This window comes from Eumetopias jubatus, unplaced genomic scaffold, assembly GCF_037043125.1.
Source record: "Eumetopias jubatus isolate StellerSeaLion01/CBP00866 unplaced genomic scaffold, mEumJub1_p1.0 scaffold_11, whole genome shotgun sequence".
NCBI classification, from domain to species: domain Eukaryota; kingdom Metazoa; phylum Chordata; class Mammalia; order Carnivora; family Otariidae; genus Eumetopias; species Eumetopias jubatus.
The window spans coordinates 91,895,475-91,923,238 of NW_028274817.1; the positions used below are offsets into that span (position 1 = coordinate 91,895,475).

At 45.0% G+C, this 27,764-nt stretch overlaps 2 protein-coding genes across 4 annotated transcripts in view; both read left to right on the top strand.

The window, feature by feature from the left end:
• The window catches only part of MED14 (mediator complex subunit 14), a 71,915-nt gene extending 69,735 nt beyond the window's left edge, over positions 1–2,180 (top strand). For both annotated transcript variants that reach the window (XM_028113455.2, XM_028113456.2), the window contains one exon: positions 666–2,180. In XM_028113455.2, the coding sequence (XP_027969256.1) occupies positions 666–739 (74 nt within the window). In that variant the 3' untranslated portion in view covers positions 740–2,180. The remainder of the gene's footprint in view (positions 1–665) is intronic.
• A 2,774-nt stretch (positions 2,181–4,954) lies between these two features.
• CUNHXorf38 (chromosome unknown CXorf38 homolog) lies at positions 4,955–27,709 on the top strand. Of its 2 annotated transcripts, none has more exons than XM_028113506.2 (7): positions 4,955–5,244; positions 5,397–5,531; positions 12,460–12,579; positions 14,176–14,325; positions 14,619–14,822; positions 24,658–24,820; positions 26,581–27,709. In XM_028113506.2, exons 1-6 carry the CDS (start codon positions 5,029–5,031, stop codon positions 24,817–24,819), a joined length of 987 nt encoding a protein of 328 aa, XP_027969307.1. In that variant the 5' UTR covers positions 4,955–5,028; the 3' UTR covers position 24,820; positions 26,581–27,709. The 2 variants fall into 2 exon arrangements, with proteins under 2 accessions (XP_027969307.1, XP_027969308.1); XM_028113507.2 differs by having other exon boundaries at positions 14,619–14,798.
• The last annotated feature ends 55 nt before the right edge of the window (positions 27,710–27,764 follow it).

Below are 27,764 nucleotides of genomic sequence, written 5' to 3' on the forward strand. Positions count from 1 at the left end.
AAGTTGATCATTTCCTTTACATTTGAGAAAACTCCGATATATGTCATAGAAGTGCACTGCCCAGTATAACTGTCACTAGCCTCATGTGGCTATTTAAATTCAGGCTAGTTAAAATTAACTAAAATTCAGTTCCTCAGGCACACTAGCTACATGACAGGTACTCAGGAGCCACAGTGCACATATAGAATATTTCCATCAGCACAGAAGGTTCTATTGGACAGTGCAATCATGGACATTTTTGTCTGGCTTTTAAAGCAACATTAGAAGGACATCATTGATGTTGTAACGGATGCATAAATCTAAACTAGATCTTTTCATTAGATTCAAAATACATAAACTGGCAGTACTCTTGAAACCCAACTTTAAAGGCTTATTCAATGCTCCAGTGTTTCAGTGGAGAAACTCAAGGCATATCTCCTTAAATTCAAACCTAACTGGGACTTACCCAGAATTTCCCCATGAGAAGAAAAGCAAACAAAACCAAGTATTTGGTACTTAACACCAACGCTTAATCCCCTATAACCTGTGCAGTTAAAGTTTAGTCTTTTATTTTGACCCTTGAAGTTCTTGCTGATTTTAGATTTAATTATCCCTACCCCCACCGGTGTGTTGACAGCATCTTTCCTGTATTGCGAATAGCTAATGACCATTTTTCTCTGTTGCAGGTGAATGCACAATATTTGCAGCTGTTCGTGATTTAATGGCTAATCTTACACTGCCCCCTGGTGGGCGTCCATAGACACTATTGTTTTTAAACCAGGAAGGCTGACAAATGAGACAAAACAGCAAAAAAAAAAAAAAAAAAAAAATCTGAATTTAGCCTTCAGTTTAAAAAAGGACTTTTTGACTTTAAGAGCTAAATATTCTAAACTGGCAAAAATTTTCAGGGTGCACTTCTTTCATCAAAAAGACCATCAGTCTTTTTTGTATAGTGAACTTGTATAGTGTGTTTAAACGGGACACATTTCAAACTAGGAAAACATTGGTGTCCGCTTGCCAGTAATAGATTTAATATTGTTTTATACTATAAAGTTATGGAAATGCCAAACTTGTTTATTTAATTGTTTTCTTATGTTTTGGGTGTAATAGTCCTTTTTTTGGTTTTTGTTTTGTTTTTTAAGGCAGGTCTGTCATTTTTGAATACTGTAAAACTGTGATAAACTTTATATTGAAGCTGTATTTTAATATGCCCGCTTTGAATCCTTACATGAAATGTTCTGGGAGTTGTTATAAACACATCCCAAAGAAGCAATATTTAATAAAACTAGGTTTAAAAAAAAAACAAAAACAAAAAACAGTGACACTCACTTGTGTGTATATCAGCTCTATAGACTTCTCCTGGCCTCCCTTCATCTTTCACCTGGTGGGGCCAATAATTAATTTCTAATGATACATGTCTGAAATTTGGCCAAAAACATCTTCTTTGTTTCAAGTTTAATTTATTTTCTTCGAACATTCCTAACTTGACTGGTGGTGAATGTTTAGCACCGTAGTTGTCTTTTAGTGTAGGATTTGGGTAAAAAAGAAGGTGAACCCGTCTTTGAGAAGAGACAATGAGTAGTTCATATTGATCAAGGATCCCAAATACTGCAATCATTCTCATCTGTTGAAGATATGGAAACTTTTCTGTTAGGCAAATTTAGTTTACAGGATACTTCTGCATACAGCATGAATTAGGAAACCTAGAACTTGAGTGTTCCACCCTTGCATGAAATTTCTGTGACATTTCTTTATCTTGCTTAACTTCTCCCCCCTTGCCTTCCCCACCACACTTGGGGTTGTTCTAAACAATCCCACCTTAATTCATTGTCAACAAAACGGTAAAATGTTTTGCTTGGAAGAAACCTGGTTACAGTGCCCTCACTTTGAAGAATCCAAGATCCAGTGCCCGTCCAGGGTCAAGTGGAGTTTCTGGTAACTGACACATCTCAGCAGAGTTTCTTTTTGGAGCACCGTGCTGTCTCTCCCAGTGAGTCAGGGACTTTTTTAAGCTTCAGAGAATGTGATCAGAAGCAAAGGTCTTCTGGTGACCTAATGTTATTTGGGAAAGTTTTTTATATGATAATACTGTACTGAGTTATCTGGTCACTGGAATATTGGCTCTCTAGTAAACTGTAGACACTCTAAGTCCACTTTAAGGTGATTTGAGCTTCTGTTAACTATCAACTACCAAATTCTAATTTCAAGCATCTCACTGCAGCTATGTCATATCTATTCTCAACTTCGCTTGATTCTCCATTCACTTCTGGTCAGAGTCGAGGCCTTCTTTGCCTTTCTTTGGTGTCTTATTTCTACTGTTATCCCCTGCTTCTCGCCCAGCTCTACCGCTGTTCAGGAGCAGGTGACTGGACTTTATCCTTCCTTTAACTTACCTTTATCCTTCGGTTTTCGGTTCTCCTTACAATGGGAATCACATCAGTTTGGCAATCTAACATGTCTTTATATCAAGGGTCAGCCCTTTTCTGTCGGGAGCTGAGTCCTTTCTTTCATGTAGAAATCTACATGTATATACAAGAAATGTATTTTTATCTGCAGGATAATACTGTCTCAAATTTTATGAAAAGAGTAAACTTTTTGGGTATTCTTTTTAAGTGTGGTTTTGAAACGTTAATTGTATTTTTTAAAACACGATGCATTCAGTGGTTACTTTTTTCCTGATTATAACTTATCTCTGAATGCCTCGTGCAAATCAAAATAGGATTCAGTGAGCAGAATTTGCTTTCGATGCTTAAGAATAAACCCATGAATATGAATTTTGATATGTTTGGTACTTGGAATTGGTATATACTTTATTAAAGCTTGAAAACACTAGCATTCAAATCTTAGGTTTCAGCATAAACCATGTCTTTTGCCTCTTTTGTTACCCAGGTTCAATCAAAGGGACTGGATGCCCATAGTGATTTTTTTTCTGATAGGTGGTTGGGGTCTTCTAAGGTGTTTTCAATGTGATTTTAGTAATTTCGGTAATAAAATTTATACAAGTTTCAGAGAACTACCAACTCTCTCTAGTTAATTTGCATGGAGATGTTTTGGATAGTAGTCTGGTTTAGCATTAGTTTGATCTCGAAAGAAGAAATTGGTCCTGATTTGCCAACTTCTTTTTTTCATTTGCTGAAATGCCATTTCAGAATGTATAGAAGTACTTTCAGAATTAGGAAGAAACCGAAAAATTCAATAGAACATATCAAGTTATTAATAGCAGGGGCTGAACCTTATGTTTGAAAGTTAACTCTGAGCTAGTGCAAGCAGAAACTAAAATATACATGATTTGAATTTAAATACCACTAATAACTGTGTTGCAGTTAATACAATAACTCATTCAGCCACAGGATACTAACCGTTTGTTAGTCATTTGGACCATTATTAATTCGGTAATTTCAAAAAGTAAAATTTTGCTACTCTAAATTCAGAATCCAATTTCTATATTTAAAAAAGTTCCTTTCTTTCATGATTTTTCCCACAAAGAACTACCCATTATATTTTACTTTAATATTTATTATCCAAGTTCTTGGTATAAAATCAATATACAGAAAATTTTAAGAGAACTTATCAGGAAACTTAAGGGACAGAAAGGAAAACTGTTAATGTATATTTCATTATTTCTTGGGGAAGTTCCTTTTTCATTTGGTTTGATGGGAGTGGACAGTATGTCCAAGGAAATGATTTGGAAATTTACTTAGGGTGGATTTAGTATTGAGGTTATTAAGAAAAAAGCAGCAGAGGTCAGCCAGCATGCTGCTGCACAACCCCAGGAGACTTCCAAGTGGCCAGTGATTTGTTCAGATACCTTGCCCAGGAATATGACTGATTGGTGGAAGGGCGCGTTTAGATCAATGTAAAAATAATAGCTAATATTTACTGAGAGCTTACTATTGCCAGGCACTGTCCTAAGTATTTCAGTGTGTATTTAATCCTCACAACAACTCAGTGGGGTAGGTATTATTATCCTCCTCCTACAGATGAGTAAGCTGAGGCCCAGAGAAATGAAGTATTTTGCTGATACCAAAATTAAGTTTGCTTAAGATCAAACAGTTAAAAGGGGGCTTTTTAAATTCAGAGCTAGAGCTCCTACACACTTGTGCCACTTTGCTCTTAACCACGAAGTCAGGGAAAAGTTTTGTTTAGACTCTTCCCCCAGAGCCCTTTGACTACACACAATTTTAACACTTCCAAGCTCAAGAAGCTCACTAAAACGCAACTAAAACTGAGAGGACCTCTTGTCATACGGAGTTGACAGTCCATTGCCTTCTGATCCTCATGGCACTTAACTTGGAAGTTAACTAAGACTGCCTTATGTAAGAAGCACTAATTATAACCGAGAGTATTAAATAATCGTCTAAGCTGGATTCTTCGGTACCATAGTGGAAGAAGCCCTTATCCGGCTCCGGGCGGTGCAGCCCTCCACAGAATCCAGGGGATGCGTCGTCCTATTTGCTTCTGCTAGATGGCCCAATGGCGGATGTTTTTGAGCTTTGTGTCACCTTGGCACTGCAGACGCATGGTAGATGCGTGCTGCAGGTAGCCAGCGGTCACACTGCACTAATGCCCTTACTTGCTACAGCCAATCTGTTGGGCTTAGGGACAAAATAAACTTTATAGAATTGTATAATGCAAGGAACATAACGTAATTCAAAAAGTGCGTTGAGCATCTTCTGTATTTTTACAGTAAAAGAGCACAAACATCAGGAGAGGGAGTCGAATCGGGGGCTGGCAGGGTCTCAGTTTAGGGGAAGAGACAAGAGGGCGTTAAGAGTTTCAGGTACAAGCTCTCTGGGCAAGCATGGGGTAAAGGAATTACACATCTGCTGTCACCTAACACGGGGGGGGGCAGGCGTACCCTTGAAGCCGGAAGGCTCCGCCCCGGGATCCAGGGCGCCGCGCGGAGAGCTCTGGCCCTGCCCTTCGCCCGGCACGTAGGGGCGGGCTCCGGGCGGGGCCGGCGGCACCGACCAGACGCCCGCGCCTGCGCACTGCCGCTCGCCCCGACCCTCGACCGTGGTTCAGTACCCTCCCGGGCCCGAGCGGGACATGGTGCTGTCAGAACTGGCCGCGCGCCTCAACTGCGCGGAGTACAAGAACTGGGTGAAGGCGGGCCACTGCCTGCTGCTGCTGCGCGGCTGCCTGCAAGGCTTCGTCGCCCGCGAGGTGCTCGCCTTCCACCGCGGCCTGCTCGCCGCCGCCCCCAGCCTGGGCCCCCGCGCCGCCTGCCGCAGCGGCTCTCGGTGTAACCCGCGCGCCCGCCAGGTGAGCCCCTGGCCCCCGCGTCCCCCGTCCCGGTCCCCGAGCGTAGGGTCCCGAGCCCTTCCTGGGGCGGGGCGGACCGCAACGCCCCGGACTCACTTGCCCAAGACGCCGCCCCTCCCTCCCGGGCCCCTTCTCACCCCCGCCCCCTGTAGTTTCAGCCTCAGTGTCAGGTTTGCGCAGAGTGGAAACGGGAGATTTTGAAACACCACACCAACAGGAATGGAGACGTCCACTGGGGAAACTGCCGGCCGGGCCGCTGGCCCGTCGACGCCTGGGAGGTGGCCAAGGTAAGCACCTGCTCAGGAGGGTAGGAGGTGACCCACCAGGTCACATGGAGCCCAGGGCCCCAGAAACAGGTGCAAAGATAGAAAGAGAGGAATGGGTGTTTGATCTAGGGTCTAGTGTCCAGGCGGTTCAGAGCTGCTGTCTGGATCTGATCTAGCTTAGCGAAGTAGAAGCTTGCGTCTACCTTTCTTCTAACAAGGCATTTAAGTTTGCTATCCCTGCTTGGACAGCTGTAGCAAAGATTTCAACAAGAGACGCTGACCCAAGATGTAGAGCGAGCATCGTGAGCACAGGCCCAGAGGGAGAAACACATAAGGCGTTTTTGAGTGTAGGCTCCCTGAGTAGCTCATTTTGGCTGTAGGGTGCCATCAGGATGGCAGAGGAAGCCAAGGGAAGTTAGGGCTAAAACAGAAAGGACTTTAAGTGACCAGGTAAGGAATAAAACTTTGGGATGGTCGGGTGGAGTGGGCAGCCAGATAGAAGGCTTTTAGATCTTGCCACTCTGACTTGCCAGCTGGGCCATTCGGGGATTTTTTTTTTTTTTTTTAATGTCTTCCAGAAGCCCATTAAGGGGTAGGGCAAGGCAAAGTCACCTCCTAACACACATTAACTTTCGTAGTCCGTCTACATGCTGATTAGCAACAGGCACAGGGTTGGTGCCTTGGAAGCAGGGATCAGAGTCCCAGCTCTGCTGCTGTTGTGTGACCTTAGGCGAGCCTCTGTTCCCTAAACCTCAAAAATGAGGAAGTTGGACTTGATCAGTGGCCACAGACTTGTGGCTATCGTGGACCCATAAACCCACCACATCTACACCCTCATCCCAATTTTTGTTGTTGTTGCGACCATAGAATTGCCAACTCTTACTTTTACCTACAAAAGAAAGAAACTTAAAATTCTGCCCTTTACTGTGACTGTCCCTCACCTGTTTGGTCTTCGTTGCTGCTTTCATACCCTTAGAATTCTCTTGAAGCCCATGTCCCCTGCCCATGCCCCTTTTTGCTGCTGTCACCCACAGACCTTCTAGTCCAACCCTGGTGTTTATGTTCTCCAACCACATCCTCCTTTTTTTCCTCCTTTCTCTGAACTTGCACAGCCCAACGGCAGCCCTGATGACACCATCACCTACTTGTGCTCAGGGGACGAATCTCACGAGGGAACTGACCGGTTTCACTTTTAGTTCTTGATCCTGTGCCCCAGTGGTCTGGCCACGGCTCTGTAGAGGGCTCCTGTTCCTGGGGACAGCTATTGCTGTCTTTCCCTCGCCAAGCTCCGATTCCTCCACCCTCACTCCCAGCTGCTGACTGTGCATTTTCCCTGCAGTTGATGCATGCCCCCACATACATGCTTCCTCATCTTTTTACCAGACCTGCGAACGTACCTCCACGTGCACCATCTTCTTCCTTCTGCCACAGAGGAGGAAGGGTGTCTCTCTTCTTACCACCTTGGCCCTCCACTTGTAGGTCGGACCATATCCCCTCCCACCTGCCTACAGACTTTCAGGCCTCAGGTATCTACTCTGTCTCCCTCGCGGCTTATTCCCATCACCATACAGGTAGCTTTAATATCGCCTCGGTTTATTCAGTTTTTTTTTTTTTTAAAGACAAGATTAAACAGGGTTACTATATGACCTAGCAGTTCCACTTCTAGGTTTATACCCAATGAAATGAAAATACACATCCGCACAAGAACCTGTGCTGTATGAGTGTTCATAGCAGCATTATTCATGACAGCCAAAAGGTGCAAACATAAATGTCCACCAGCCGATGAATGGATGAGCAAAATGTGGCCTGTCCATACAATGAGATGTCATTTAGCCATGAGAAGGAATGAACTGGGGAGCCTGGGTGGCTCAGTCGGTTGGGCATCTGACTCTTGATTTCAGCTCAGGTGGTGGTCTCAGAGTGCTGGGATCGAGCCCTGCATCAGGCTCTGAGCCCAGCAGGGAGTCTGCCTGGGATTCTCTATCCCTCTCCCTCTGCCCCCCCTCTAAAATAAATAAAAATCTTAAAAAAAAAAAAAAAGGAGGGCACTTGGGTGGCTCAGTCGGTGAAGCAGCTGCCTTCGTCTCAAGTCATGATCTCAGGGTCCTGGGATCAAGCCCCCATATCAGGCTCCCTGCTCAGCAGGAGTTGGCTTCTCCCTCTGCCCCTCTCCCTGCTCATGCTCGCTCTCTCGCTCGCTCGCTCGCTCTCAAATAAAATCTTTAAAAAAAAAGGGGGGAATGAAGTACTAATACATGCTAGGACATTGGATGAATCTTGAAAACATTATGCTAAGTGAAAGAAGCCAGTCATATATGATTCCATTTCTATGAAATATCCAGAATGGGCAGATCTATAGAGACAGAGATGAGTGGTTGCCAGGGCCTGGGGGTAAGAGGGAGATAATAACTAATGGAGGTAGAGGGCTTCTTTTTGGGGTGATGAACATGTTCTAAAATCGACTGGTGATGGTGGCACAACCCTGTGAATATACTCAAAACCACTGAACTGTACATTTTTTTTTTATTGAGGTATAACTGACATATAACATTGTATCAGTTTTAGATGTACATCATAAAGGTTTGATATGAGTATATATTGAGAAATGATGCCACATCACTATACATAGTTATAAAAAGGTTTTTTTCTTGTGATGAGAATTTTTAAGATCTGTTTCAGCAGCTTTCAAATATGCAATCCAGTATTATTAACTGTAGTCACTGTGCTGTACATTACATCCCCAGGACTTACATATTTTATAATTGGAAGTTTGTACCTTTCGACCCCCTTCACCCATTTTGCCCACCCCCCACCTCTCACAACCACTGATCTATTCTTAGTATCTATGAGCTTGGGGTTTTGTTTCATTTTGTTTTAGATTCCACAGAGAAGTGAGATCATACAGTATTTGTCTTTCTCTGTTTGACTTGTTTCACTGAACACAGTGCCCTCAAGATCCATTCGCTTTGTCCCAAAGAACTGTATGCTTCAGGGGCGCCTGGGTGGCTCAGTCAGTTAAGCGTCTGCCTCCGGCTCAGGTCATAATCCCAGGGTCCTGGGATCGAGTCCCACATGGGGCTCCCTGCTCAGCAGGGAGTCTGCTTCTCCCTCTGCCCCTCCCCCTGCTCATGCGCACGTGCGCGCGCTCTCTCTCTCTCAAATAAAATCTTAAAAAAAAAAAAAACTATGCTTCAAAGGGGTGAATTATATGGTATGTAGATTATATCTCAATAAAGCCGTTTTAAAAAAAAACCTTGAATAAGTATTTGGAAAATAAAATTTAAACAGAAAGGAAAGCTTCCCTTGAGCCATTCCCTCCAGCTCTCTCCCCATTTCTGTATCTGCCTCCCATACCCATACCCAGTGGAGCTTCTCAGAAAGGGTTTTATGCCTGCTCCCTCTTCCTCAGCTGCCGGTGACTCTTCAACCCATTCCAGCCTGGCTTCTGCCCCTGCCAGCCCACCGCGTCTTTGTGTCGGGCATGCGTGACCTTCAGTTCTCCAGCCTCCCCTTCCTTCCTCTCAGGCATTTGGCGTGACTGGCCCCTCTTCTTGAAACACCCGTGGCTTTGTGACATCATTATCCCCACACGGGCTCCTCCTCCTCAGCCTCCTTCCCGTCCTCGGCTGGCCTTTGTCAGGCCTCTTCTGTCCCCCTCTTCTGCTCTGGCCACACTGCCCCGGCCCTTGGAATTCACCATTAAATACTACACTCATGCTGATGGCTCCCCAATTTGTCCCTCCAGCCCTGCCCTCTCTTCTGAGCTCCAGGTGCCCCTCTCCAGCTGCGTGCTCCACCCCTTTCCTTATTCCCGCCTGGGCACTTCTGAGTTTATTTTTCAAGCAGGATTCGTCATCTCTACTCCCCAAACCCACGGCCGTGCCCCAGCAGCCACGACCTACAACCACCCTCGCTTCATCTTTCCCCGCTCACCGCCCCCTTGTTTACACCTGCAAACTAGTTTTGGATTCCTTCTCTCTGACTCCTGCCTGGGTTCTCTCTGACTCCTGCTTGGCCTCTGGCGACAGCCTCCCACCCGGCCACCTCTGCCGCTGCTCTGGTTGCCTCTGGTCGCTTCTGGTCAGTTCTCCACACAGCAGGATGTGTGGTCTTCAAGGGGGAATTAGATTTAGTTTTAAATTAGCTTCCCTTGCATAAAACCCTTGGCTGGCTTTCTGATGTCCCTTTTAAAAAATTTTTTTTCTTAAGATTTTATTTATTTATTTGACAGAGACACGAGAGAGGGAACACAAGCAGGGGGAGTGGGAGAGGGAGAAGCAGGCTTTCCACAGAGCAGGAAGCCTGATGTGGGGCTCGATCCCAGGACCACCTGAGCCGAAGGCAGACGCTTAAGGACTGAGCCACCCAAGTGCCCTCTGATGTCCTTAGAATAAACTCCAAACTCCTTTCCAGGCCAGTAAGGCCCAGCGTGATCCGACCCCTGTTTGTTTCTGCAACCTCATCTACTCACTGAAGAGACAGGAGAGGGTAATGGGACGCAGTAACACGCATTTCCCACCACTGTGCGTTTGACATCTGGAACACAGTGGCATGTGATACCATTTTAAGAAACTCCTTTCGGTGGCAAGGAGGCAGCAGAGCCTCCCTGTCGGCTTCTAGTTCGGAAGAAAGGGAATAATTGCGAGAATGAAACGTGAATGTGGAAAAAACAGGTCTATATTGGTGAGAAAAGGCCAGGTGCAGGACACACCTTGCCATGGAAAAGAAAAACTATGCCTGGTTTTGAGGCACCTAAGACCCCTGGGATCATCCTCCCAGCAGGAGCTGAAGTAAATTTTTTTTCCTTCAGTTTTGTTGCACTAGTTTGGCTGTGATACAGGAGTTAACTTCTATGTTAACATCATAGCATCCATGGGCGCCTGGGTGGCTCAATCGGTTGGGCCTCCGACTCTTGATTTTGGCTCAGGTCATGATCTCGGGGTCATGGGATTGAACCCCACGTCGGGCTCTGTGCTCAGTGCTGAGTCTGCTTGGAATTCTCTCTCTCCCTTTCCTTCTGCCCCTCCCCCTGCTGGTGTGCTCTCTCTAAATAAATAAGTAAATAAAATTTTTTAAAAAAATCATAGCATGCATCATAGACTTTCAGAGGCTCAGCATGTCAGTGGCTGTTAAGACATGGAAAGAGTGATGGTACTGGCTACTGTGCCTTCTGATATGGGCCATTCATGCATACAAAGTTCTCTTTTTTTTTAAGATTTTATTTATTTGAGAGAGTGCACGAGAGAGCACGAGGGGGCGGGGCAGAGGGAGAGGGAGAAGCAGGCTCCCCGCTGAGCAGGGAGCCCGACATGGGACTCGATCTGAGGACCCTGAGATCATGACCTGAGCCGAAGGCAGACGCCCAACCAACTGAGCCACCCAGGCACCCCTCCAAAGTTCTTAATTATGGGAGGCTCCAGCAGAGGATTCCACCACTGTGAGGAAGGTAGCCCTGACTCTCCTTGGGGTGTGTGAGCCCTGACCACAGCCCTTTTTGGAATACCGTTACAAGCAGGACTGTAGGGAGCATTGTGGTTGCTTGCCTGCTGAGATGTGTTCCTTTTCAAGGGAACAGGTCTCTTTAGAATTCTTACTGCAAGCAATCTTCATATGTCATCTTTTCTAGTCCCTTGGCAGGAATGTACTGGTGAGCTTCTGAGCTTGGTAAAGTTTTTGCATTCAGGTGTAAATTTGGGATTGTTTCAGGAAAGAAATATACCCAAGCCTTGTGGTGACACCATTTTGGGTGTCCGTGCCTTAAAATCCTACAAAAGGCAAGATCATGCTAGAACAAGTCCCTTCTGATATATCGAGCATCTCAAACCCTAGGATTCATCTGTAACTCCTGGGGAGGTCATGCTCGCCTTGCACCATCAACATAATAATTGCCAACATTTACGGCCTAATTGGTTTACCATGTGCCAGGCACCGTGCAAGTGCATCCCCTGCATTAACTCATTTAATTCTCACGATGTCCTTCGAGGCGGATAAGGACACTTATCCCCTCCTTACTGATGAGGAATCTGAGGGTAAGTAACTTGCCCAGAGTCACACAGTTGGCAAGTGGCAGACCTGGGATTTGAACCCAGCTGTGTCACACTGCAAAGCCCGGGCTCTTTATGCTACCACACGAACTTGCTCAAGTCATCTTTATTTTTTTAAAAAAGATTTTATTTATTGGAACGCCTGAGTGGCTCAGTCGTTAAGCGTCTGCCTTCGGCTCAGGTCATGATCCCAGGGTCCTGGGATCGAGTCCCACATCGGGCTCCTTGCTCAGTGAGGAGCCTGCTTCTCCCTCTCCCTCTACTGCTCCCCCTGCTTGTGCTCTCTCTCTCTCTCTCTGACAAATAAATAAATAAATGTTTTACAAAAATAAAAAATAAAAAAGATTTTATTTATTTGAGAACGCACAAGCAGGGGGAGCGGCAGAGGCAGAGGGAGAAGCAGGCTCCCTGTGGAGCAGGGAGCCCGACGTTGGGCTCCATCCCGGGACCCTGGGATCATGACCTGAGCCGAAGGCAGACGCTCAACGACTGAGCCACCCAGGCATCCCTTGCTTCAGTCGTCTTTAAAGTGCCCATTTGGAAGTAACTATTATTTTTAAATTTCAAATCTTCTCCACAACTCAGCCGCTGAAATGTCAGTGCTTCCTACCCATGCAGCCTGCTTCTACACCATTAGGAAAGGACAAGAAACCAGTTCTGTTGAGTGTTTAAGTATTTCCGATAGCAGAGGGGACAGGCAGAGCAGCCCTTCGGTTACCACCCTTGGCCAAGGCTTAGCTCTGACACCGGTTCCCGAACTTACGTTTTGGACTCACAAGACTCGACCTCGAAACCTCAGTAAGAGAATTTCAGTCATCATTTGGGAAGTGAGCAAATAACACCTGCCCCTCTAGCTCCTAGGGTTGGAGGAGACTCAGGTGTCCCTTGTGCGTCCCCTACCATAGGCCTTCATGCCCCGAGGACTGGCAGACAAGACCAGCCCCAAGGAATGTGATGCTGTTGCTCTTTTAAGTCTCATCAACTCCTGCGATCACTTCACGGTTGATCGAAAGAAAGTCACAGAGGTAAGAGCCGGTGGATTTAAAACCATACAGTGAGGGTCAGTCGGGTTGGTACTGTGAAGACCACCTGAGAGACGCACCCTGTGGTGCCAAAGCAGCCGTGCACACATAGCATGCAGGCTGGCCCCAAAACAGTGGTGTGCAAGGAACGTTAAGCTTTGGTTCAAGGTTGGCGTCACTAAGTGGGCTAGCGGGGCTCACGGCACATGTGCCTTCTATATGTCCGAGAAGCCCCATGCGAATGTAGGCAGGAGATTGACCCCTTAGTTCTCCCTCACTGAGGTTTCCTAGCACCTTGATCTTATACAGTTTGCTACTAAAATAGATAAACCACAAATTTCTCTTCCCTGGTATGCCATAAACGGAAACAAAGTAATCTTCTATATTTAAAAAAAAAAAAATAGAAAAGCAGCGCATCACTCTGTCCATTGTATGCCAGCATCTGAATCCTGCCCTTCTGCATCTCTTTGGCTAGAACAATTGCAAGACCAAGGCACATAGAACTGAAGGAAATAGAAACACTAATGGACAATGTCAGAATAGATCGCAATGCTTGTCAGATTTCCTCTGGGGGATTTAGACTTTCTCTGTTTCACCAGAGAACAGCTCTTGCACATTTATTACTCTGAGAGTTATCGAAAAGAGTGTATAACATATCTGGATTATATATAACATGCAGAGAAAATGCATGTGTATTTTACTGGCATGCCAGCAGCTGAAAGGACTGAGAATCTTGCTTGGTATCAGCAGAGGCAAAAACTGTCACAGTACCAAGTTGCCCCTTTGTATCTTTTAACCAAGAATGTTGAAGACTTTATGTGAATTATATATTGATATATGAGACATGGGGCACCTGGGTGGCTCAATCGGTTAAACGTCCGACTCTTGATTTCAGCTCAGGTCTTGATCTTGGGGTCGTGAGTTCAAGCCCCATGATGTATATTTAACCCCTTGACGCAGCTTCCTGGAGCTCCAACAATATTTAAAAGATTTTCGTATTGTCTGCTTCAGCCTTTGGGTGTACCCAGAGCCAGAAACCAATATTCTTGCTTTTTAGCATGTGGTTTTAAGTTAAGAGATTTGAGGGATTGTGTAAGAGTTAACCAGCCAGTCACAGGATTTCAAGAGCTAACAGTAGTTGTAGGCTTGATTGTATTTCTTATTCCAATGACTCCCAAGTAGCAAGCGGTTGAACATCCCCTCAAGCCCTGGTAGCACCTATAGGCCACGCTTGTGGATTTTGTAATTAACAAAGCCTTTCTGCAGTTTTTCTTTTTTTTTTTATTCCACTTGACATAATGTCATGTGGCATAGCTCTTTTTTTTAAGATTTTATTTATTTGAGAGTGAGAGAGAGAACGAGCACAAGCAGGGGGAGCGGCAGGCAGAGGGAGAGGTAGAAGCGGAATCCCCCTCCTGCTGAGCAGGGAGCCCGGTGTGGGGCTTGATCCCAAGACCCCGGGATCATGACCTGGGCCCAAGCAGACCCTTAACCAACTGAGCCAGCCAGGCGCCCCTGTAATTTTTCTTCGGAACTTCAAAATCTGTTTACCTCGTCATTTGACTTTGAAACCTTCTATCCTTTTTGGCCTTTCGGTAGGTGATTAAGTGTCGTAACGAGATCATGCATTCTTCAGAGATGAAAGTGTCTTCTCTGTGGCTTCAAGATTTTCAGGTGAAGATCCAAAATTTCCTGAATGAATTCAGGAATATTCCAGAGATTGTGGCAACATACACCAGAATAGAACAGGTAAAAATCAGATTTAACAGTTCTGGCATAAAGAATTAGGGGGGAAAAGACAACTGCAGTCACTCATTAAAAGTTGAAGTTTGTTAGATTTAAATGAAATTTTAGAATGTAAGCTGGGGGGAAAATGTTGATATGAAATCCGTAATTGTACTGGGCTTGAGAAGCTTTTCTGTGGCCACAGGATATTGCTAAAGAGGATCCAGTCAAAGATGTTTAGTTACAAGTTCTTTGAGCAACCCAGTGGAGCATCTTTTGCATTCCATCATTCACACATCTGTTCGGTAATCCAACAGCTGCTGACATCTGACTGGGCTGTTCACATCCCCGTCGAAGATCAGCGAGATGGGTGTGAATATGAAACAGGAGTTTACCTGAGTGAGAGCCAAGTCAACGAAATAGAAATGGAATTACTAAAGGAAAAACTTCAAGAGATCTATCTTCAAGCACAAGAACAAGACGTGTTGCCTGAAGAGGTAAAAAAAAAAGAAAAGAAAAAGGTATCGTATGCTTTGTGTGAGTAAACAAAACAAAGAAAGGTGCCAGGGAGGAAGAGTCGCTCATTTTAACAGACTGCCAGCTCTGTTTCTGGTTGAGAAGTCAAATCGTTTCCAGAAATGAGTACGCTTTTGGCACACACTAATATTACCTCTCCACAAATATTTTCACTCAATCAGCAAACAGTTGAGTGCCTAATGTGTGCACGGAGTGGACCAACACGGTAAGGGCTACAGCGGGATTCCGAGCAAAAGGCTCAGGGGGTTCTCGACAGGTCAGGGGGGATTGCAAAAAAAAGACTTTGCCGAGAAGATGCCGTTGGGCCGGGACTAGCAGAATCACACAAGCATGTGGCAAACTGGCAAGAGCAGGAGGCTATTGTTGGCCGAAGGAGCTGCACTTGCAGAGGTATAAAAGAATAGCGGGGCCTGAGCAGTGACAAGGCAAGTGTAGGAGGGAGGGTCCGATGAGCTTGGAGCCGTAGTTTGAAAGGTTGCTATGCTGTTCCAAGGGGCTTGGGCCTTGTTCCCAAAAAGCAGTGGGGAGCCAACAGGTGTTTTTAAGCAAGAAAGAGTAAATCGAATCGATCCGATGTGGCTTTTAGAAAGTTAACTCATGGTAGTTGGAGACTGGAAACTAGCAGGAGACTAGCAGGAGGCTGTCACAGCCGTGTGAGAATGGAAAAAGGACAGAAACTAGAGGTGCGGCTGAGGGGCCGGATTCTGCAGGCATTACTTGGGCAGAGCTGATGGCTCTTAGTGGCTGCTTGGATTACTTGGAGTGCGGCATGGGGCTTGAAGAACATGGGGAAGGAGGGGTTAAAGGATCGACAAGGTTTCCAGCTTAGGACACAGGCAGGCTGATGATGGTCTTAAGTCCTGCTAGGGAACACAGGACAAATGAATCCCCTTTGTTACATGCAAGGTATAAAAAAAGCCAACAGTAGTAGAATTGTATTCTAGTAAAGTTCATTCATGATTTTATTTATTTGGGTCCTTTCTCTTTTCTTTTTGATAAGTCTGGCCAGGGGTTTATCAATCTTGTTAATTCTTTCAAAGAACCAGCTCCTAGTGTCGTTGATCTGTTCTACTGTTCTTTTGGTTTCTATTTCATTGATTTCTGCTCTGATCTTTATTATTTCTCTTCTCCTGCTGGGTTTAGGCTTTATTGCTGTTCTTTCTCCAGCTCCTTTAGGTGTAGGGTTAGGTTGTGTATTTGAGACCTTTCGTGTTTCTTGAGAAAGGCTTGTATTGCTATATCCTTTCCTCTTAGGACTGCCTTTGCTGCATCCCAAAGATTTTGAACAGTTGTGTTTTCATTTTCGTTTGTTTCCATGAACTTTTTAAATTTTTCTTTAATTTCCTCGTTGACCCATTCATTCTTTAGTACGATGCTCTTTAGCCTCCATGTATTTGAGTTCTTTCCAACTTTCCTCTTATGATTGAGTTCCAGTTTCAAAGCATTGTGGTCCAAAAATATGCAGGGAATGATCCCAATCTTTTGGTACCAGTTGAGACCTGATTTGTGTCCCAGGATGTGATCTATTCTGGGGAATGTTCCATGTGCACTAGAGAACATGTGTATTCTGTTGCTCTGGGATGGAATGTTCTGAATATATCTGTGAAGTCCATCTGGCCCAGTCTGTCATTTAAAGCCCTTATTTCCTTGTTGATCTTTAGCTTGCATGATCTGTCCATTTCGGTGAGGGGGGTATTAAAGTCCTCTACTATTATTGTCGATGTGTTTCTTTGACTTTGTTATTAATTGGCTTGTATAATTGGTTGCTCCCATGTTAGGGGCATAAATATTTACAATTGTTAGATCTTCTTGTTGGATAGACCCTTTAAGTATGATATAGTGTCCTTCCTCATCTCTTATTACAGTCTTTGGTTTAAAATCTAATTTGTCTGATAAAAGGATTGCCACCCAGCTTTCTTTTGATGTCCATTAGCATGGTAAATGGTTTTCCACCCCCTTACTTTAAATCTGGAGGTGTCTTTGGGTCTAAAATGAGTCTCTTGCAGACAGCATATCAATGGGTCTTACTTTTTTATCCAATCTGACAGCCTATGTCTTTTGATTGGGGCATTTAGCCCATTTACATTCAGGGTAACTATTGAAAGATATGAATTTAGTGCCATCGTATTGCCTGTAAAGTCACTGTTTCTGTAAATTGTCTCTGTTCCTTTCTGGTCTGTGTTACTTTTGAGCTCTCTCTTTGCGTAGAGGACCCCTTTCAATATTTCTTGTAGGGCTGGTTTGGTGTTCACAAATTCTTTTGGTTTTTGTTTGTCCTGGAAGCTTCTTGTCTCTCCTTCTATTTTCAATGACAGCCTAGCTGGATATAGTATTCTTGGCTCGTATTTTTCTCATTTAGTACCCTGAATATATCATGCCAGTCCTTTCTGGCCTGCCAGGTCTCTGTGGATAGGTCTGCTGCCAATCTAATGTTTCTACTGTTATAAGTTACAGACCTCTTGTCCCAAGCTGCTTTCAGGATTTTCTCTTTGTCTCTGAGGTTTGTAAGTTTTACTGTTAGATGTCGGGGTGTTGACCTATTTTTATTGATTTTGATGGGGGTTCTCTGTGCCTCCTGGATTTTAATGCCTGTTTCCTTTCCCAAATTAGGGAAATTCTCTGCCATAATTTGCTCCAATATACCTTCTGCCCCCCTCTCTCTTTTTTCTTCTGGGATCCCAATTATTCTAATATTGTTTCGTCTTATGGTATCACTTATCTCTCGAATTCTGCCCTCGTGATCCAATAGTTAATCTTTTTCTCAGCTTCTTTATTTTCCATCATTTGGCCTTCTGTATCACTGATTTTCTCTTCTGCCTCATTTATCCTAGCAGAGCCTCCATTTTTGACTGCACCTCATTAATAGCCTTTATGATTTCGACTTGGTTAGATTTTATTTCTCCAGAAAGGGATTCTCTTGTGTCTTCTATGCTTTTTTCAAGCCCAGCTAGTATCTTTATAATCGTCATTCTGAACTCTAGTTCTGACATCTTACTTATGTCCATGTTGATTACCAGTTGGTACTGCCTCTTGTTCTTTTTTTTGAGGTGAGTTTTTCCATTTTGTCTTTTTGTCCAGAGGAGAATAGATGAATGAGAGAATAAGATGTTAAAAGGGTAACAACAACCCCAGAAAAATATACACTAAACAAATCATAAGAGACCCGAAACCAGGGGGAAAAGAAAAAAAAAAAAAGAATATGATCAGACAGGTGAGTAGAACAGAGCCACACTAGATTTTGGGTGTATTTTGGTCTGTTAGAAGAAACTGCCTCTCAAAATTTTAAAGAAAAAAAAACATATGATGAAGGAATGGAATATGACTGTAAAAATGAAAATTAAGATTTTAAAAAAGGAATTGATAAGAAGTTGCTTAAAAAATTTTTTTTTAATTGAAAAATTAAAAAAAAAGAGAATGTGATCAGGCCAGTGAATAGAACAGAGCCATACACTAGATTTAGGGTATATTTTGGTCTGTTAGAAGGAACTGCATCCCAAAATTTTAAAGAAACAAAAGCTTATATATATACAAAAAATAAGGATAAGTATGATGAAGGGATGGAATATGACTGTAAAAATGAAAATTAAAAAAGATTTTAAAAAGGAATTCGTAAGATGTTGGTTGAAAAGGAAAGAAGAAATATTCAACTAAAAAAATAGAAAAAGAAAAAAAGAAAATTTTAAAAATTAACTTTGAAAGACTAAAGAAAGCATCATGGGAAAAAAGCCCCCCTAGCGCTGGGGTTTTGTAGTTCTCATTGATCGGTAAACTTGGTCTTGGCTGGTTGTTCTTGCTGATCTTCTGGGGGAGGGGCCTGTTGCCTGGTTCCCAAACGTCTTTGCGGGAGGCAGAATTGCCCCGCCCTTGGGTCCCGGCTAAGCAATCTGCTCGGGTTTGCTCTCGGGAGCTTTTGTTCCCTGCGAGCTTTCCGCACAGCTTTGGAGGACGAGAGTGAAAATGGCGGCCTCCCAGTCTCCGCCCCCGAGGAGCCAAGAACTTGGGGCCCCGCTTCTCACTGTGCCCCCAGAGAAAAGCAGCCAATCACTCCCATCTCCCCGGTCTCTGGCTGCACTCTGTGCTCACCTGGCCTGTGACCAAGCATTTCTATCTCTGGCACCCGACCCCGTGTGGAGTCTCCAAACCCGGCTGATCCCTGCCTTGCGCTCCCGCGCCACTCCTCCCGGGGGAGGGAGGGGAGTCTCCCCAGCTCTGCCGCTTGTTAGGTCCCTGCTGGAGGAGCAGTGGCCCGACTGGGCCGCAGATCACCGTTTATGGCAACCCCGAGCTGAGAGCCTGCGCCTCGGCTCCGTCTGTGGAGCCGCTTCCCTGCTCCGATACCTGGGAGCTCTGCCGCACTCAGGCACCCTGAGTCTTTCTGTGACCCCGAGGGTCCTGAGACCACACTGTCCCATGAGGGGTCCGTTCCCCCCCCCCCCCCCCCCCCCCCACTTAGCCACTGGAGCGACGTCCCTCAGCGGAGCCGACTTCTAAAAAGTTCCGATTTTGTGCTCCGCGGCTCTACCACTTGCCCGTAGCGGCTGATGGAGGCCCCCTCCCCTGCCGTCTGTCCTCCCAAATATCACCTTGGATTCACTTCTCCGCACGTCCTGCCTTCCAGAAAGTGGTTGCTTTTCTGTTCAGAGTTGTGCTCTTCTTTTCTTCGATCTCCTGTTGAGTTCGTAGGTGTTCAGAATGGTTTGATCCCTCTCTAGCTGAATTCCTGGGACCAGACGAAATTTAGGTCTCCTACTCCTCTGACATCTTGGACCAATCCCTTCTCTAGTAAAGTTCAGACTTATTCCAGTACTTGCTGGCTTAGAGTTCTAGATCACCAGGAGATCTTGGACAAATCATTTTACCTCTCTGTTCTACCTTGTCTCCAAGGAAAGTAGTTTTGCTGGTTACCTCTTTAAACAGTGTTTATTTCATACAACGTGTGTTTCATTCATTAAGCCATGCTCCTCACTGCTCCATAGGCCTCTGTTAACCGTTTTGACCTTGACCTAGCTGCTTCATTCAACTTGGTGAGCTCCTTTAGCAGAAGGACTGAGAACCCCTGGTTTTTGGATGCTCCCACCCCAGCACACCGTAGGCGTTTACAGTGATGAAAAAGATGATTGTGTCTTCTATTCTCTAGATCCGTGTGTTTTATCTGAGTTTATTTTAAAATACCATTAGAACCAGCCCCAGTTTTGTTTTTGCTGCTTCCATCAGAAGCCGTGTGGAACAGGGGCACCTGGGTGGCTCAGTCGGTTAAGCGTCTGCCTTCGGCTTGGGTCATGATCCCAGGGTCGTGGGATTGAGCCCCGCATTGGGCTCCCTGCTTGGTGGGGAGTCTGCTTCTCCCTCTCCCTCTCCACCTCCCCCTGCTCGTGCTCTTTTGCTCTCTCTCTTACACTGTCTCTCAAATAAATAAATAAAATCTTAAAAAAAAAAAGGCCGTGTGGAACAGGAGAAGACACAACCAGGTCAGGCTTAAGGCCCCAGAGGTGTCAGTAGCTCCGTCTTCTCTCTTGAGGGAGCTGTAGTTCTTTTTTCTGTTTGTGTAACAAACAAAATGCCTCTGTAGCGGTGCGCTCAAGCCAGGAGTCTATGTAAGTTAGGAGCTGTCAGGGAACCTGGCAGGGACCAGATCCCCCTGCTTTCCATGCGAGGCAGCAACCGCTGACAGACTCCAGGCCACACGGCTGGCGAGTGAGGGCTGGCTCTGGGGGTCTCGCTGCTCTGGTCCTGTGCCTTTCCGCATGCAGCCCTGCAGCTTCTGCCTCACCGAGGAGCTAGCTACTGTAAATTTTGAACCCTCGTTATCTCTGTTTCACAGACAGGAAATTGGGGTGAGTGGGCTTGTCTTCTGGGTCCCCAGAGTCTCTGGATAGAACTGATAAATTCTCATTTTTCATGCTTTTTGTTCAGTAGGCCATAGCATCTCTCTTGATATTTCAATTGATCAAAATGTAAGTTAGGATTGATTAGCATGTCATCTCGAAGAAGTTGAAGGTTGGCTTTCCACAATGTGTGGAAGTGCTCTCTTTTGAAAGTTCGGTACCGTATATGGGCATCCATGTTCTTTATCTGTAAGAACTGTAAGACACCATGAATCCAGTTACTTCTAAGAAAGAAACAGAAAACACCACTGCTAATTTATTGTAAGACACTATCAACTGTAAGGTGCCTTCTCATCTGAGATGCTAAAAGATGAAGAACCAGGCATCCAGGAATTTAGAAACACCATGCTTATAGTAGGTGTTTGTGAAAACAGCATGGCTAACGTTGGAAAACCACGGTGAGAAGAAATGGTTCGTGGTGGTAATTTAGGGTGCCAGTTTCCAGCAGCGCGTCACGGAGCATGGGGGTGCCAGGGACCGCAGAGCAGACAGAGCTCATCACCTCCGTCCTGTTCTGTTCAGGTGACGAGCCTCAGTGATGTCTCGCATTATGAAAAGGGATTCCCATTAAAATACACTCTGCCTGTAGAACTGTGATTGTGAAGTGCATTCCGCTCCAGAGCCACGTGGGAGCAGCAGCTGCTCAGGCCCCTTGGGACATGTGTGGACTGTGTCCACCATGGGCCCTTCCGCAGCAGCCTCCGGCCGCCGCCCAAGACCCCTCCATGTCACCCTGCCAGCCCTCAGTGCTGTTAGGATCCAGCGGATTTAACCATTCAGCTAAAGCACGTGCAGTAAGGGGCTGAAAAAGTGCAGTAAGGGGCTGAAAAACATGTAAGGAATTTGTGCATTCTTTAAAATTATTACTGATTTCTTAAACCCTGGTGAGGAAACTGTCTCACGCCTGGGGAGCCTTGAGCAGCAGGGGCAGGGACAAAATGTACCTGCAGCAGTCAGGGAAAGGGTCGAAATGACCCTTCATTTATTACATTTCAGAAATAGTTACAGAGCCTGTGCCTCCAGTGTGCCAGGCCCTGTTCTAGAAGCTTGGTGTGCATCAGTGAACAAACCAAAGACCCCTGTAGGGGGAGACAGTAAACAGTCAACGTAGTAAGTAAATGACGCTCCTAAGCATTAGAAAAAGTGCTATGTAGAGCACGGTGTGGGGCATCAGGAGTTAGCAGAGGGGGGCCGAGTAGCAGGTTGCGTTCTGGTGGTCAGGGGGGCCTCGTGGAGGATTGGCGAGGCGCATAGCTGGAGGAAGGGCCTTCAGGCAGGGGGCGTAGCAGGTTGAGCAGGGCAGCTGGTGTGGGGGTAGAGAAAGAAAAGTGGGTGAGGACGTTAGAGAAAGGAAGGTGGAGGAAGCAAGTCCTTGTGGCCTGTGAGCCACTGGAAGGGCAGAGGCTCTTCCTCCTGACATGGCAGCCGTAGGACGGGAGTGGGGAGACCCAGGAGGAGACTGCTGCCTGTACCAGGTTCAGACCAGGGTGGAAGTGGAGACATAGGGTGGTGAGAAGGGGCACAGAGACATGCAAGACAAGCCCAAGAGTTTGGAAGAATGGAGGCACTAAGCCTCTTTTGCCTGGAGCAGTGCATGGCTCGTAATAGATTAGCTCGGGATAAATATTTGTGGAATGAACATAGAAAGCAAGGGATATGCTGGACACAACGCTAAGCACTTGGAGTAGATTATTTCTAGTCCTCATGAGAATCCTAGGTGGTGTTGGTATCACCATCTTTCATTTGCATACATGCAAGGAAGCTCAGAGAGATCAGGTGTCTGGCCCAGAGTTACACAGCTGGTTAAGTGGTAAAGCTGGGCTTCAAAATCCAAGTCTGTCTGACTACATTCCATAAGTTTTCTAGTACTTTCAGTTTTTCCACCTCTATTTCCTCTTCTCCCTTTACCTACAAATGTGCATAAGTCTTCCCCATTCTGAATTTAAAAAATTTGTTTTGACTGTGTCAAACTGGTTTTTTATTTTGTTCCCATGTGTTCATTTTGAATTTTGTACCTGTACACTTACTACTATTAAACTTATGAATATTTTATAAATATTTAATAGTAATAAGTGTATACATATATGTAATAGTAATGTGCGGGTACAAATGCCAAATGAAAGGGCTTCATTTTATTTTATTTTTTTAAAGATTGTATTTATTTATTTATTTGAAAGAGCAAGCGAGCATGAGCGGAGGAGAGGGGCAGAGGGAGAGGGAAGGACGGAATCTCAAGCAAGACTCCCCACTGAGAGCAGAGCCCATCAAGGGGCTCAATCCCACAACCCTGAGATCATGATCTGAACCAAAATCAAGAGTCGGCTGCCCAACTGAAAGCCACCCAGGTGCCCCTTATTTTATTTTTATATATACATATATATGTATGCAAATATGTATGTACATACACATATAGAGATAGATATATAGCCCTTTCCTACAAATGTAGGAGGTTTTAAAGCAAAAAAGAATTTTTAAAATTGTTTCCATTTTTATTGAGATATAATTGACATTGCATAAGTTTAGGGTGTACGGCATGATGAGTCAACCTACATATATTGTGAAATGATCACCACAGTAAGTTTAGTTAACATCCATCAGCTCATCTAGGTACAAAAAGAAAAAAAGAAAAAATCTTTTAAGAGATGCGAACACTTGGGATTTACTGTCTTAACAACGGTCTTGTGTATCACACAGCAGTGTTAGCTGTAGTCATTCCTGTAGTATGTTCCGTCCCGAGTGCTTATTTATCTTATAACTAAAGTTTGTACCTTTTGACCACCTTCTTCCCATTCCTCCTCCGCCTACCCTCTGCCTCTGGTAACCACAAGTCTGATCTCTTCTGCTATGAGTTTGTTTTGGGGGGCTTTTTTTTTTAAGATTCCACATATAAATGAGATCATACAGTATTTGTCTTTCTCTGACTTCTTTCGCATAGCATAATGCCCTCAAGGTCCACACACATGATCACAAATGGCAGAATTTCCTTCTTGTTGATGGCTGAATATCCCATTGTATATATACACCACGCCTATTACCCATTCATCTATCAGTGGTTGCTTAGGTTGTCTCCATGTCTTGGCTATTGCAAATAATGCTGCTTATGAACACAGGGGTGCAGATAATCTCTTCGACATGGTGTTTTCATTTCCTTTAGATATGTTCCCAGACGTGGAACTGCTGGATCATAGGGTAGCTCTATTTTTAATTTTTTGAGGAACCTCCATACTGTTCTCCATACTGGCTGCACTAATTTACATCCCCACCAACAGTTCACAGGGCTTCCGTTTCCTCCACAACCTCTCCAGTGTTCGTTATCTCGTCTTTTTGATGACGGCCATTCTAACAGGCATGTGGTGAGATCTCATCATGGTTTTGATTTGTGTTTCCCTAATGATGAGCAATGTCAAGCACCTTTTCATGTATTTGTTGGCCAATCATACACCTTCTTTGGAAAAATGTCTATTCAGGTCCTTTGTCCATTTTTCACTGGATTATTTGGAGGTTTTTGGCTATTGAGTTATACGAGTTCTTTATCTCTTTTGGATATTAGCCCTTAAAAGTAAAAAAATTTGGGATGCCTGGGTGGCTCAGTCCGTTGAGCATCTGCCTCCAGCTCAGGTCATGACCTCAGGGTCCTGGGATCGAGTCCCGCGTCGGGCTCCTTGCTCAGTGGCGAGCCTGCTTCTCCCTCTGCCTGCTACTCCCCGTATTTGTGTTCACTCTCTCTCTCTATCAAATAAATAAATAAAATCTTTAAAAAAAAAAAATAAGCAAAAAAACTGGAGGAGACAAATACCCCCTTGTGTGGTCCCAGAACCATCTGTTGGCGGACACATGAGCAGGAGCCAGTCTCGGACCTAGTAAGTTTTCCATCTGAATTACAAGCCTGCTGTAAAATGATCTAAGCCGTACATTATATGGTTTCCTCTTGCAGATCTTAAATCGACTGCAAGTGGTGAAAGAATTTCTGAGAAGCAACAAGGATCTTAGAAATGGTCTTAAAGAAGATCTGCAGAAGCTAGACAGCCTCCATCTACAGCAGCAAAAACCAGATTCCGAGGAACCTGGGGCCCAGAAACCTGAAGGGAAGGCCTGAGGTGAGTTTCCGCATATGAAGATAAGTAAGGACTGAATATTACCTCATCACCTTGATGCTTGTTCTCTTATATAAGGCCATGATGAACACACAATTTAGTCTAACCTGAAGTTTCCCTGTGTCCTTATTATTTGTTTTTTTTTTTAGATTATTTATTTATGTATTTGACAGAAACACAGCGAGAGAGGGAACACAAGCAGGGGGAGTGGGAGAGGGAGAAGCAGGCTTCCTGCTGAGCAGGGAGCCCAATGTGGGACTCGATCCCAGGACCCTGGGACCATGACCTGAGCCGAAGGCAGATGCTTAATGACTGAGCCACCCAGGCGCCCCGTGTCCTTATTATTTGAAAGAAGGGACACTGAGCTTTGTGCTCTAATTGATGGTTCTCACATCTGTGAAGTAATTCAACATAATCTCCCTGTCAGCTTTGTTTATAAAGTCCAGTATACCTGAAGTCACTGGTCTAGTCTTAAGTAAATCAACTTTCTAACTTAAAAGCCTGTCAACCCTAAAATGATGCCACTGCTGCCTAGCTCTTAGCAACTTGTTCATTTCCATAAGAAAAACTTGTTAAAATGACTGTCTCTGATGTTTCATGGTTTTCCCTTCAAATAAAGAAAATTAAGTGTTTTAGGTTGCCCTTTGACAAAAATCAGGCGTGTTATGTGAAGGTCAGTACGGCTTCAATCTCAGCTCTTCTTTTTTGGGCAAAAGGAAACACCAGAGTACCCCGCCCAAACAAGAAGGAATTTTTGTCGTCTTTCCTGGACTTCCTTTGACTCTTTGGGAATATTTTTTTTTAACATTCATAAGCTTGGTGTCGTGTTATCTGTAACCGCCCAAAAAATGTTAGATGTTGCTGTGCCAAAACTTGCTATCATCCAGGGTTTTTTTTGTTTTGTTTGTTTGTTTTGATTTTGGGGTCTTGAGGTTTGGGGTTTTTGTTTTTGTTTTGTTTTGCTATTCAGAAGGTGAGGTTCTTTTCTGGTCCTAAACTTAAAGGTGCCTCACACAGTGAGGTCTGTGTTTAGCCAGGCCTGTGCGAAGGGTCACACAGAGTTCTCTGCCTGCCTGCACCCAGGCCCTCTCCCCACACCCATTCCTGAAAGTCTCATTTACGAGGATGCCCAAGGGGTGGGCTGTGATACAAATGTTGAGATATAAATCCTTCCTTTTTGAAAGAAGGCAAGAAAACAAATCGCCTGGAAGGCCATTTCCTAGCCTTTTCCAGTTAGTACAGAACTGTTGCTCCCCGTTTCTGGTAGGCCACGGCAGGAGGGCGAGGAGGTGGGCCCAGGCTGGTCAGGGGGCACCAGAGAACACGGTGACTTGACTGACCAAAGCAGGCAGAGGGCCCAAGCCAGCATCACAGATGGGGATGTCGGGGAAAGCTCCGCAGTTGCTGGCTTGTGTGTGGTACTCCTGGGAAGAGTCACCTCCCGTAGCCATCACAGCTCTTTCTTGGTCAGTTCTATATATTCCGAGTGCCGAGCACAGGGCCCAGCCCTTGTGTGCTCTGTGGCTATTTGTTGACAGAAGGATCCACCGACAATTTATTCTTACACATGAATGTGTGTCATACTGTTAAACTAAGCCTGGTCCTTTGTTAATGAGATTTAAGGATGAAATGTCACCGTTCTTCTGGAAATTCAAAGGCATCATCAGTCTCTTTGCACAGATGGACAAATTCATTTGTAACTGCTTCTATTGCTTTACCCCAAGAGTCTTCCACTTCTGACTTTGTCCTGTTTGTTTCCTCAGCTACAGAACCCCTGTCCAGTCGTTTGCAGTGGTTCAGGGGATCAGCCTCACCTTCCCCTCCATCTGCTCCTTTTCAAAGCCAGCAGCACTTAACTGGGCCAAGTCACCTCTGGACCTTCGGGGACAGAAGTGCCACCTGCCCCGCTCCCTGGAGGAAGTGCTTCCACTCCAAGCCCAAAGGAAGCCATCCTTCACTTGTCTAGCTGCCCATCAAGAACGTGGTCTGTAGACACTGGGCAGTGGGTGGGGGTACATTTGGTATGTTTTTACATTATAATGCTGTAAACCCCGGATGAATGCAAATGTGCCTGTAACTGACTATTTGGTCTTGAATCGTACATTTTCTTTGTCTGTTCACTTCATGCCGTTCCTTCAGAAGACTTCCATAGTAAAGTAAGAATCCTCATTCATCTCGCAGCTATGCCCAAACTAAGAAATTTGCCAAGACGTTTCCCAGCTTCTAGATGTAAGGTATATCTAGAAGGTGGGATCCAATTAAATCTTGATTCACTAACCAAGTTAAGACCTGATTTCTAGCTTTAGGAACTTGTGGTTATGAACACTTTTGTTTCATCCCTCCTGTATCCAGTTAGCTTCTCCTTCTCTGTCCAACATTTATCAAGTGTCCGCCATGGCCAGGTGCTGAAATGGATGCAGATGTGAGGATTTATAAGATGTGGACAATGGTATACATGCCGTCATCTCTGGATTTATTGTATGCTCTGATAAATGAATGATATTGTGCAGAAAACATTATACTGGCAACGGTTTAATTACCTTGAAATCGAAGAAAGGGAAGACATGTCCAGAGAGGGCTTTAAAGCAAATGGAGCGTGCATGGGGACGTCAACCTGTGGGCCTCTCCTCTATGGATCTGTGCACGTGGCGCAGGATGTGCACACAAGGGTGCTCACAGCAGCGCTGGCCGCTGGGCATCAAGAGATGACTGGGTAAATCCCAGCGCGTCCACGCCACAGAGCATTATGCAATTGTAAAGAATGTCATACTGCTGCAGTGCAGTAGTATGGACTGCTCTCTAACACACACGAAACGGAAAAGCAGAATGTTCAACAATGCATGGCATGCTATAAAACTATTTGTCTTTTTCAATAAAAGGTCTGGAAAGTCGTGTGCCTTTCCCAGGCTCCTTTGCTGGGTTACCTCTGGGAGAGGAATTGGGGTCA